At 42.6% G+C, this 13,312-nt stretch overlaps 1 protein-coding gene across 1 annotated transcript in view; it reads left to right on the forward strand.

Moving 5' to 3' along the window:
* Positions 1 to 3,645, forward strand: part of chsy1 (chondroitin sulfate synthase 1) — a 57,437-nt gene extending 53,792 nt beyond the window's left edge. Inside the window, exon 3 of the mRNA XM_070829356.1 lies at positions 468 to 3,645. Within this exon, the coding sequence (XP_070685457.1) occupies positions 468 to 2,060 (1,593 nt within the window). The 3' untranslated portion in view covers positions 2,061 to 3,645. The remainder of the gene's footprint in view (positions 1 to 467) is intronic.
* The last annotated feature ends 9,667 nt before the right edge of the window (positions 3,646 to 13,312 follow it).

The raw sequence follows: 13,312 nt of genomic DNA on the forward strand, positions 1-13,312 counted from the left end.
TTCATCCCATCCTCTGTCCTCCTTCCTCTGCTGCTCATGTGAAGAGACTCACTGCTGGTAGAGAGGACTGCCTGTAGATGTAGAGCGGGCATGGAGTTGACCACAGGGAAATTGGAAGAAGACTTTGCATCTCTGAGTAATTTATCAACTGCGCCTCTTAAACAAGCGGACCATGAACTTCCAGACTTCCTCACTGGTGAATTTTCATACTTATCGGGCAATAAATATATTGGCCACGAATACATCTCTATTTTTCAAACAATCTTTGAGTCAAGAGTTTAGAGAGTAGCTTTCATAAACATCATGGTTCTGAGTGCAGCTGTGAACAAAAATTGCTGGTCAACCCTCTACCGTCATTTGTACAGGGATAACAAAGGGACGTGTGCTTAGGGCCTAATGTACTAATGAATCTCCAGTGTTCCAAATGCTCAGTGGCACTAACTCCAATCCATCTCCTGTCTTCACAGATGCAGCAGCTCTTCTATGAGAACTACGAACCAAATAAGAAGGGCTACATACGAGATCTTCACAACAGCAAGATCCATCGAGCCATTACCCTCCACCCCAACAAGAACCCTCCCTACCAGTATCGCCTACACAGCTATATGCTTAGTCGCAAGATTGCAGACCTGCGCCACCGGACCATTCAGCTCCACCGGGAGATTGTCCAGATGGGGCGCTACGGAGCGGCTGAACCCAGCAGAGAGGACCTCCAGCTTGGCATGCCTCCCTCATTTATGCGCTTCCACCCACGGCAGAGAGAGGAGGTCCTGGAGTGGGAGTTTCTAACAGGGAAGTACCTGTTCTCCTCGTCTGACAGTCAGCCGCCCCGTCGCGGGATGGATTCCTCCCAGAGGCAAGCCCTCGATGACATCATCATGCAAGTGATGGAGATGATCAATGCCAATGCCAAGTCACGGGGACGGGTCATTGATTTCAAAGAAATCCAGTACGGCTACCGGCGGGTAAATCCCTTATACGGGGCAGAGTATGTGCTGGATCTGCTGCTGCTATACAAGAAACACAAAGGAAAGACCATGACAGTCCCTGTGAGGAGGCACGCCTACCTGCAGCAAACCTTCAGCCAGATCCAGTTCAGAGAGGAGGAGGAGATGGATGCAAGAGCTCTGGCCAGCCACATCAACAAGGAGTCAGACTCCCTCTCATTTCTGTCCAACTCCCTCAAGATGCTGGTGCCCTTCAAGCTGGCCACCTCTGGCCAGGACCAGAGGGAGCCAAAAGAGAAGAAAATCAACATCTTGGTACCTCTGTCGGGACGTTACGACATCTTTGTGCGCTTCATGGCCAACTTTGAACGAGTCTGTCTGATCCCCAACCAGAACGTCAAGCTGCTGATCCTGCTCTTCAGCACAGACAACAACACAGAGCGGGTCAAGCAGGTGGAGCTGATGAGGGAGTATCACATGAAGTATCCGCGGGCCGAGATGGAGATAAAGCCCGTCACTGGCTCATTCTCCAGGGCTCTGGCGTTAGAAGTGGGTTCCTTGCACTTCTCTAACGATTCACTGCTCTTCTACTGTGACGTGGATCTGCTCTTCACCAGCGACTTCCTCAAGCGATGTCGGACCAATACCGCCCTGGGGGAGCAGACGTACTTCCCCATCATCTTCAGCCAGTATGACCCCAAGGTGGTGTACGCTGGGAAGGTCCCTAGTAACAACCACTACGTCTTCACCTCCAAGACAGGCCTGTGGAGGAACTACGGCTTTGGGATCGTTTGCGTCTACAAGGGCGACTTGGTCCGAGCTGGAGGCTTTGATACCTCTATACAGGGGTGGGGATTAGAGGACGTGGACCTTTTTAATAAATTTGTCCAGTCAGGGATTAAGTTGTTCAGAAGCACAGACACAGGGATAGTGCACGTCCACCACCCTGTCATATGTGACCCCAACCTGGAGGCGAAGCAATATAAGATGTGCCTGGGCTCCAAAGCCTCGTCGCATGGCTCCACCCAGCAGCTGGCCGAGCTCTGGCTGGAGAAGAACGACCACGGCTTCAGGAGACTGGCCAGCAATAACGGCTCAGTTAGGACAGCGTGAGAAAAGCCGGGCTGCAGACTGTCACAAACTGAACCTGAACCCGGTCTGTTCTCACTTCTTCCTCTTAGTGGTGTTTTCACTACCTAATTTATTTTTTACTGAAATGAAAGACTACATGGATATATTTTGAAAATATGTCTTTTTTTTAAAAAAGAAAATATACAGAACCGCCATGATGAACAATTCATAGATACAGTCTGGGCTCTAGTATGGAAGTATGTGTTTGGATTAATGATAGATGGAATATTGACCAATATTCTTGTGTGAGCCTGATTACAGCAGGGGCCTGACGCTCCTGTAGCCTGTTACATGTTCTCTGTCAGGACAGTGGGAGAAGGGGAAGCCGGGGTTATTAATGTGTACCTCGCGTACGCCGTCATGGTCCTTAAATATTCAATTTGTCTCGTGCACAGAAAACAGACTGGTGTCCATGTACTCTCAGACCAGCAGTGCTCGAAACATAACTTAACTCTTGATTGTAAATGTTTACAAAAGACTGATTCTGAACATGTCATCAATGAAAACTTAAATCACAGCAATCTCAATGATTACTAAGGGCCATTTAATTTGATTTCTTTGATTTACAGTGGTTTTCCTTTCCATTCGCTTCTTAGGTTTTGGTAATATGACACAACACTGTTACTGTTTCTCCAGGATTTTTTTGTATTACACTTTATTATTAATTTCTGTGAACCCAACTGCTGGATTTTATATCTGCAATTCATCTTTTGCTGTCTAATTTATTGAATTTACAGGCTCCATTTTCTACTCTCTGACTGTTGAAATATGTATATTGGAAAGATTGTATAACCGTGTCAGATTTGGGATAGTGTTTTTTTTTTTTTTTTTATGTTCCTTTTCTTAAACTCATTATCACCAAAGAGTTTTGCACAGTCTGCTTTAGGTATCATGTTGCCTGTGTTTGCGTGTGTGTGTGTGCGTGTGTGCGTGTGTGTGTGCATGTGTGTGCATGTGTGTGCATGTGTGGGCGCATGTGTGTGTGCATGTGTGTGTGCATGTGTGGGTGGTGTTTTGCAGGCACAAACATGAAACTGGCTGTATAATGAAGAGTAAACACAAAAGCTCTCTATCCCAGGCCTTTCTGATGGGTGAAGTGGGAACCAGTCTGGCCTTTTTTCCAGTGGGTTGAAATTTGAGCGACTCCCTGGTCGGCCAGCTCAAGTCACACATCACTGTCTCTTTTTATAAATTACGTTCTTTTATGTTGAAATAAAAAGTGTTGTGGCTGGTCCCAGTCTACAGAGGTGTGGCATCAGTGCTGATTACATTGAGCTGTGATGTGAAAACCCACATTGTCTGGTCCTGTGTTACAGGTTTGAGGGCAGAACATTTCCTCGTGGCAGGCCACTGTCCTGCTCCTGTCTGTGTTGCTTATTGGCAGGTACTGTACGCCGTAGCACTCCCATTGAGTTAATGCTCCTCTGTCAGCATTACAACATGAATGGCTGATTTTTAAGACTGATGTAACAGAATGAATCATAGTGTTTTTTTTATTTTCTTTGACTTTTTTTTGTCATTTTTGTTCTTTCAACTCTGTCCAGCTGGGCAAGGTTTTCTATTTAAAAATAAAATGGGGGGAAAAGTATCAATTTTGCTGCTTTTTGTGGTATTTTTCTCAGCTGATTACATTCTCAGTTATACTTGACAGGATGATGGGCACTATAGGAACAACAGGTAAATGCAGGAGTCACCTTATAACCTTCATTGTTTCAGTTTTAGCTTGTGCCTAAGTGGTGATCATCTATCAGCACCATTTAAGGTATCGACCAGGTAGGATGGAAACTTTTCCAGTCAAACACTACATGTATCTGATCACAGATCTAAGAATTACTGTAAGGTGTTGCTCACAGCCAATTACCAATAAGCGTTCTTCGATTTAATGCGAGGAAATTGGGAATATGAGTAACATGATAAAGCCCCTCATCGATCTTGGAGAAAAGGTATTGAATGAAGTACTACATTGCTATCGGTATCCCTTTAAGTGTAATGGCACTGGCACTGGTAATGTGTTTTTTAAGTGATACCCAGCCCAAATGGTGACACGGTGTCTTCAGAGTGTTGGGTCTGGAGCTTTCCCTGCTTTCCCTCGTCAGTAATCTAGCTTTGGGGACATTCCTGTGCTAGTATTCATAACTCCTTGAAAAGACTCATTTCACAACAGGCTCAAACCACGAAGGCTTCCCAGAAATTGCGATTGTGAAATTAATTAAAACGTCACTAACTTATCAACAGCAATACATTTCATTCAGTAGCTGCAAGTAAATGCTGAAGGGCTGCGAACAGTAACCCTGAAGCCGCTTAGTGGAATCTCATCGGTGGTTGTGTGATCTGTGTGTGTGATCCCTGTCTTTGAGACGGAAGCCCCTGCAGCGACAATAAAACGGGGCCTCCAAAGCAAATGCTGGGATAAGTCAACACTTTGCTTTTGTGTCTGCTGCGGGGCAGACAGGGAAGGAGGGGGGGGAGGTCATCACAGCCACAGCCCTGTGCTCCAACTGATCCCGACTTTGAAGCTGATGTTTGATTGACTGTGATCATCCTCAATTCTTCTCTTCACACCTACTTTGGATATGAGTGCACATACACACGTTTATTATAACGGTGTTGGACAAGAGATAATTGTCATTACTGCAGCTCTTTAATGGGTGAACGTGTTTATTTGGTCAGTTATTTTCCTTTTTACACACTTACTACAGTAATAGCGGGAATTGACAATGACGGATCATTTCTGATGAAAATGGAAGATCATCTGTGTATCATGACATTTCATGTGCAGTCTTGTCTGGGTGTAAGAGAGGTTTGTCGACACCGCATTTATTTCACAAAAGACATGCCAATTGCAATTGTCGATGTCATTATGTTTTATGATGTCGGCATGAAGAAACACGCATAGAACAATTCTACAAATGTTTGGTAGCAATGGCAGATGGCCATTTATTATTAAAGACTTTGTTATAAATGCTAATAAATAAAGCACTTTGGCGTAGTTACTGTTTCTAATTGGACAGTTCATCTGAGAACATGACTGTGTGTCTGTATACCTCATTAACATATATGGAGGTGCCAAAATATTGAAAAGACCTGTCAAGCTGTCCTGCATAACATCCACAACCATCTCAAATGACAAGTTTCTCAAAGACAGTGTTTATTACTTCTATTTCCAACTGCTGTAATACATTAAATTACACTGTACAGTGGTGTCTATTTTTCTGCTCACTCAATAATTATCTGTACCAGGGTTGGAAATCCGGGCCAGCAAATCCAGCAAACCAGTAACAATGTTCTCGTTCTGCTGACCGCACACTCACTTTAGGGATTATCATCTGCGTCTCTCACACACACACACACACACACACACAGTAAGTGGCTGCTTTATGGACATACCGGTCAGTTTTTAAAGACACACATGGAGACAGCGGGGCCTCTGACATTTCACCTCTTGTATGATACATGCTGTGTATGAGTCCAGTGGTGGTGGGGGTGCCACGCCACTTCTGGGCACCCCTGGCTAGACCGAAGCCAGCCTTGTAGCTACTCATATATTACCTTAAAAACCGCCCGATACCTGCATCGTACTTGTGGCTGACGTGATGATGCTGAAACATGTTTTTCAGAAGTATATGCGACACATTTATTCTCTTAATAAATAATTTTTTAGTGGTGCTTAATGTGTGATACAGTGTCGTAGTGGACAGGAGAAGTGTCACTAATCGGTTCTATAACTTCTAGAACAAATATTAGATATCTGAAAGGGCAACGCTGATACCTGACTGCTATAGACTGCAGGTGATGTCAGAGTCAAAGCCTGTGTACACTGAAGACTGCAAATATGCATCCATCCTGGAGTGTCAAGCCTTTCTGTATAGTCATTGTTTGTTCAATCACTGAAGAGCTGGGGATCTGTTTAAATCCTCCAGATTCCAATCAGGAGAGCTTTGTCTTTTATCAGTGAAACTTTTAAGCACACAGGGCAGAGCGTGAAGAGAACACAGCGGGATGTGGAAGTGAAAGCAGACAGAAAGCAGACGGCCGTATCTGCTACTCTGATCAGACTGATAGGAGCCAGATGAGACCACAGAGGGTTCCATTAAAACTCCCTGCTGTGCTACAACATCACTGCCAGCCAGTATCAGTGACAGGCAGAGAGAGGTGCAGTTATGTCCCATTATCCATAGATAGATGGCTCATCCCTCTGTTTACATAATGTTGAAGGAACACTGATATTGTTGGAAATGTGCTTGCTCAAAGCTAACTGAGGAGTTATCTAAAGGTGTGGGGGTTTTTCTCATTTAACGCATACTTACTGTGTCCTCCTAGCTCCAAGACAGATAACATGCATAAGGATTTAACTAAATTTTGGCCCCATTGTTCTCCCTTAAAATCAACCGTCTGCTTGATGTGCTCTATTAGAACAAAGTGTGCTTTGTACTGATTGCTGCTCTCTAACACAGACCTGCTGCCTTGTTCTGTGTTGATGTCCCATATAACCAACAACAGACCAACAGTTATATAAAACAACCAACTTGAATGTATTTGGGTGTTGGATGTGATGGATGTGAATGTGATTCTAATTTAAAGGAACATTTTTAATTCCATCACATTTTTTTATTCTTTCCAAAGCTGTCTTCAAGTATTTCAAGTTAATGTTAATGGTGGAATTATACTTCCTCTGGTTTACATTTCTCTGGCTGTAGATGCTCGGTGCAGAAACTGATTCATAGTTCAGCTTCAGATTAACCTGTTTTCTGTCTTCGACCACAGCAGTAAAGAGGCTGATGTCACTGGACAGTAAAAATTGATGAAAAACCCTTATTTGGAGATAGATTACATGAGAAAATGAAATTGCCTCTCAGTCAGAGAGGCTAATGTCAATGAATTGGCCACTTACAGCACATGGTCGTACACTTAGATCTAGCGGAGGGAATTGAAGGGCTCTATAAGACTCCAAGCAGCGTAGAGGATTCTGCTGGTGAGCTAACGCCTCCTTAAACACATGCAATCGAGCTTAAACACTAGCATGGAAATTAGGTGAGAATTAAATCTTAAATAACAAAAGCCTGGCGCATATGGAGGAGGAGGCTTGGGTGGTGTCGGCCGCTGCAGCAACAGACCATGTTGGAATGAACGGAGTGATACTGAGAAGTGCTGAGTGATGATGGATCCGCCTGCACTGAAGGCTACAGATCAAAGAAAGTCTGCAGACTCTCAAAAACATCTTGGGCCATCACTAGCTGAGAGCTGATCTGATAATCATATTTGCCATATGTGAATTAAAATCAGCCAAACACTCCACATCTGTCACAAACTCTGCCTGAAGGCCACTTCTGGCACACAGACTCAGGCTCTAATCTTTTGTTGGAGACAACAAAAATCAAATGCATATTAATGTGGTGCTGGGCAGTAATCCTGGGCAGGCAAACTGCTGAGGAGATGGAGCAGCTCAGTCTTCCTGTGCTGGCTTGTCCAGCCACACAATGTTTTCATTAGACGTAATGCTGTCGTTTCCTGAAGGCAAACTGAGCTGAAAACAATTTGGGGGCTTCCTGACGGGATCTGGAGGTGTTTGAGTCTATTTCTGACTGAGGGGGTTACTTTTATCTGGAACCAATCTCTTGAAACATGCCCTCCAAATAGTCTCCTGGGTACAGGAGTGTAGCGCTGATCACCGACAGTACGCTGCCAATAAGTAAGGCCTAATCCTGGTTTCAGCCCCACAACGCTGGCTCTGCCCGGTCCTGTCATTTAGGAGCTACATGGGCCGGGCACGAAGCGGTCTGAGAAACAGCCTGAGCAGCAGGAGGGGCACGACAACATCTGGAGAATGACGCCACATACAGTACAAGCGACGAGCGTCCAAGTGCTGCACTCACCTACAGGTCTGAGGAATATTTCCATTTCATTCTACTTTATACATTTACTTTGCTTTTTCTTCTCCACTGCATAACTGATGAACTCATAAAATATGATGCATTCTTACAGGCTAAGTCAGTAGTAGTAGTATTTAAATTGTATTTATTCAGTTTAATTAAGTGCTGGATCTAAAACATACTGATAAAAAAAACATTTGTTTAAGTTTTTAATTAGAGAATGTAAAAGTTGCTGAAAACTATAAAGCTCAGTGTCTCTCCATGTGCTCCGGGCCTGGATTAAACTAACCAAAAGCATGTAGTATAATTAAAATGAACAAACTCCTAATTAAAGTTTCCTACAGTTACAGCATTAAAGTGCCGTTTAAATCAGCAGCGGCTAAGTTAGAGCAATCTAATAACATAATCTGAATAATAAATCAATATAAGAGGGGGAGTTCTGTGTAAAGACAGTTTTGAAACTTCAGAGGATAAGTACACATTCATTGGCCACGTAGACGATGTTTCCATGAACAGAGTTTCCGATGGTGAGTTTGTGGTGGAGGGACAGTAACACAAAGGGGGAAAAGAAAAAACAGCAACTTCAGAAGATACTTACTGAATTAACTTAACTTGGATTGTTGAAGCACATAATGTTAAATAAACAAGTAAAGTTAGCTGCAGATAGGCTTTGGAATATATTAGAATTTTTCCATAGACTATTATTTTTAGACTTGAAAAAGATCAGTGGGCAGTGTTACCAGAGTAAACAGAATTTAAGAGTTTCTAGATCTTGAAACAGGAAAGAATAAGGCAGGTCACTGAGATAAGATGAAACTTGATTCTTTCACTATGCCCACACATTTTCCAGGTTCAGTTACAGACAAGAAGAGTTGATGCGATGGAAGGTATCGACTGGAGCTAAATATATATATCCTCTGCTCTCCTTCAGACTTTGTTTGTCATTGCTGAAAGTCCTAAAGACATCATCATTATCATGAAAAGCAGCCACACATGCCAGTACACACACACACACACACACACAGTAAGGTGTGGAAGTGATCAGTGTTGTGCAGAGTCTTCTCTGAGCGAGCCAAATCTCCTTGAGACATTGAACCAGAAGCAACTGTGGTAAACAACAGAGGCATTGTCCTGCTCTGAGGGGGTGTTGTTTATTTCATAACCCAGCCTTCCAGCCTCCCCGACTTTGTCTCCCATCCTCCCAGCTCTGATCCCCTTTAGTCACACTCTAACTCTGATTGCAGATTTAAGTTGTTTTTCACCACAACATTATGCACACAAAACTTCTTTAAAAGAACAACCGCACACACACGTTCATTTCATGTTGCATTCAAACTAGTTTCAAGTTCAAGGTCTTTATTAAAGAAGATTACAGTGAAGCAGCATTAAAAATTAAAGAAGGGAAAAGATAGTTAGATCTCATAAAATATACTAAAATACCAATTTGGACTTCTGATTAATTAGCCATTTGATAACTACAACCAAAAATACCATATCAAGAGAGGGTTTTAGAGCTCTAAATAGTAGAAGCACTCTTATCCAACATTATTTCAAACATAGAGAATAAAACACAATATGTAATCTAACTACTGTATATACTTGTATGTGTGTATGTGTTTTTCTCCCTGTATGTTCCACTTGCACGAGCATGAACACACGTGTTATATGGGAAACAAATAGGATGTGAAGCAGGAGCTTTGAGCTTCTTCTCCACCATGTGTGCTATGTTTAAGGCCAACTACAACTATAGAAACGTGATCCGTGTAGGATAGTGGCGCCAGGTTAGTGCCATGGTTAGTTTGCATGCAAGACACCGCGTCTATGTGAAGCATAACTAACATCATCTTAGCAGTGTGACAGAGCCAACTAGCCAATAATCTAATTATGAAAAGAGAAAACAATAAAGCTCAGTGAATAAACATCAGACCACATCAATACACGTACACTGACAAAAGCTAAGCAGTTCTGTGCTTAATGTGCTCCGTACGCAGTGGAGAGAGTCCTGGCGACACCACAGACAGGGTTGGGAGATAACCATGATAACATTAGGAGTCATCCTGTGAGGAAACCCTCATTGAAATTTGGCAATTAGTTTTGAGGATGACTTCACAAACCAAAGAAATGTTCCTATGTGGTTTTGACACATATGACCATCCATAAGAATACATGGTAATGTGGCCAGTTTTTGTTGAGATACAGCATCACTCAAACCAAACTGTTGATGGATACACAGACAGACCGGCCTGCTGACATCAGCATCCTTCAACCTCCACTGTGGCCAGATGTATCAGTAAAAGCAGCCCTTTTGACTCAGGGCCCTTAAGAATGAAAGGATGCCACTTGTGACCCCATGACCGGTTGTATGTGTGTATGAGTTATGAACAGTTGAGGTAGAGAAAGATTGTGTTGAATTATTTTTATAGACTTTGGTAAGTAAAACCAATATTTCACAAGAAAAAAAGAAAAGTTTAGAGAAACATCAGAGGATAATATAACATAATTTTGCGTAGAAGAAGTAATTTTTTCCCTTGTTTCCTACCTTGTGAATCCTCTCACCAACACTTATCTTGTGACCTAAAGGGAGATCCAAACCCCAGATTGGGAACCACTTAGTAAAAGTGAACCCTTGAAAATCTAAATCTATCTAAGAAAATACTCCTGGACAAATATTATTTGGTTTTTGAATAAATAAAAATGAAACAGATCTGTGGTACCAGTACACAGACAGGAGAAAACACAAAGGTGACAGCAACAAAAAACATTTCATACTCATATTACCTCATACATATTTTCTTGATTTTTCTTGACTCATAAACTCCGCTCTCCTTCAGTGTAAACAGCTACCCCATTTTTCAAATAGGAAGATGATGTTTATTCATGAATTCTAGTTTGATCATCTTCCTCTTATTTGTGTCAGAACTCCGAACAGTGTGGATTAATGGGCAGAGAAAACTAAGCTGAGAGGAAATCAGAAACAGTCTGAACTAACCAAGTTCCTGCTTGAACTTCTGAGGAACCTTTGAGGAACTCAGAGATCAAACTGTCATTGAAAGGTTCAAGGTTCCCCCTGCCTGTCTGCTGCTTCAGAGACGGGATGACACACATCAGCAGACTCCAATAGATGCACAAGCAACATACCATGCTGTGTTGCTGGCATTTGTCAGACACTATACAGTATATATTTATACTCAGAGCTTCACCCTAGGATCAGAGCGTTAAATGATTTAAATTTTGTGGGTTTCCATCCCAACAAGGAACAATGAATTCACAAGTTCAATCGTATCTAATATCAACATTATCTCCCTGTGTAGAACTGTAATGGTGACCCAGCATGTGAGAAACATATATACACATCTGCTGCTCTGGATGTATGCTGTGATATATTATGAGCACATTATACAATCAAAAATGAAATTAATTATTGGCAGCTTTAGTCCACAGATGCTGCAGTTGGTGCCAATCTTATTATTATTATTTGACTTCAATGACAGACAATATCCAACAAAAGACAAAGTTATAGAAGCAGACACAGGACAGTCACTTGTTGATTGAGGAACGTGTGATTACGAGCTGTATTCTGTCGTGAACTGGCTGCTGCACAACAGACATCAGGTTTAAGTCACTGGCTTCTGCGTGTGTCACTACTCTCTCTTGGCTCTGCTGCCTCATGCCTCCCTCTGTTTTCCCTCCACACATTCTTCTTCAACTGATGGCTCATCTGCTGTTAAGTTGTTAAATTTATGGAAGAAACAGATAGTTGGAGATGGTTGGAATTGTGATTTATGAGTTGAAGTTGAGCTTGGTATGTCAGCATTCACAGCAGCTGAAATGTCAGTTGAAGTGTAAATTAGCTCAACTGTTGTTTGATGAGTAAACCTCGGTTGAAGCGTTGATGTGAAGGCACTGAAAGCAGTAGGACTGTCATTTGCAAAGAAGCTGAAAGTAGTTTTTCATCTGTGTTCAGCTGTCATGTGACATGTAATGGATGAAAGCAGTGTGAGTGTGACTTGGTGTGCAAGTCCTGCAAAAGCTGATGAAAATGTGACGAGCGCCTCTTGCGCAAGATTGACGCAAGAGGCACATGCTAACTATCTGATTATGTTAACTAGCTAAATGAATCACTGACCCTTTCACCCACTAATGGAAAATCTCAGTCTGAATGATCGGGCTAAAGCTGAATGTAAATGTTTGTTTGGCGTTTGTTTGGCAATGACGGTAAGAAGTGATGCCATGTTAAAGAAAATAGTATAACCTAGATCCTGAATTAAACACAGTACACTCATTACTTGCATACCAATGTATTTGTTTGATAATAGAAAACATGAAGCACTAATGATGAGAAAGTATATTCAAGTATATTCATATTTGATTCATAGTAGTTACTTATCTAAGGTAAGTGAAGGTTGAAGAAGAGGAAGGAAAGTCAACCACAACATTTGGCAAGCCAGCCAAAACTGCAACATCATGCCACTACAGCTGCAGCTACTGAGGGAGGCTGGAGATTTGCAACACAAGTGCCACCAAAGTGCAATAAGGTACTGTAAGCAGAAACATTTCTAAATTCTACTGATTTCATAGTGTTGCATCTTCTCCTCCTCTGTGCCGGTGGTGTTAGCATTTAATGAGTGACGCCCTGAAATGGAGCCAAACCTAGATACAGACTTGAACAATATATTGATTGACATGGTAAACATAGATTGCCTTGGGGTGTGGAGATTATATTTTTCTAAGTGTATAGCACCTTGGGGCAAAGGTATGCATGTGTGGGAGAGATGTGTTGCCTCCCAGAAGAGCTGAGAGGGCTGGCAGTGCTGAGTAGAAGACATGAGGACACCAGGGGCTGGCTGAGTTTGGGCCATTTCCAGATGAACTTCTGTGCTGTTTTTAGCCAAACCTCTGTGTGTGTGTGTGTGTGTGTGTGTGTGTGTAAGATTGAATGGCTTGGATTGAATTGAGTGAGCTCTGAATGGGATTTATCTGTGTGCTGTTTTCACAGGATTGATTGATTGTCAGAGCATGTTGATTTGAGAAGAGACAGGGAACGTTAAATCAATGTACTATTGTCAGCAAAGCTCGGGGGTGATAGAATACGTTGGATTGAGAGGGATAGAGTATATTGAAATAATAAGGCAAAAGAATATCCATCCATCCATCTTCTTCCGCTTATCCGCAGTTGGGTCATGGGGGCAGCAGGCTAGCAAAGTATTCCTGACATCAATCTCTCCAATCTAGCCCTCACCGGGGATCCTGGGGCATTCCCACGCCAAATGATATCATATAGTCCCTCCAGAAAGATCTGGGTCTACCACAGGGTCATGCCCAGAGGGAAGGCACCCAGGAAGAATCCTAATCAGATGCCAGAAC

Source organism: Pempheris klunzingeri, chromosome 1, assembly GCF_042242105.1.
Source record: "Pempheris klunzingeri isolate RE-2024b chromosome 1, fPemKlu1.hap1, whole genome shotgun sequence".
NCBI classification, from domain to species: Eukaryota; Metazoa; Chordata; class Actinopteri; order Acropomatiformes; family Pempheridae; genus Pempheris; species Pempheris klunzingeri.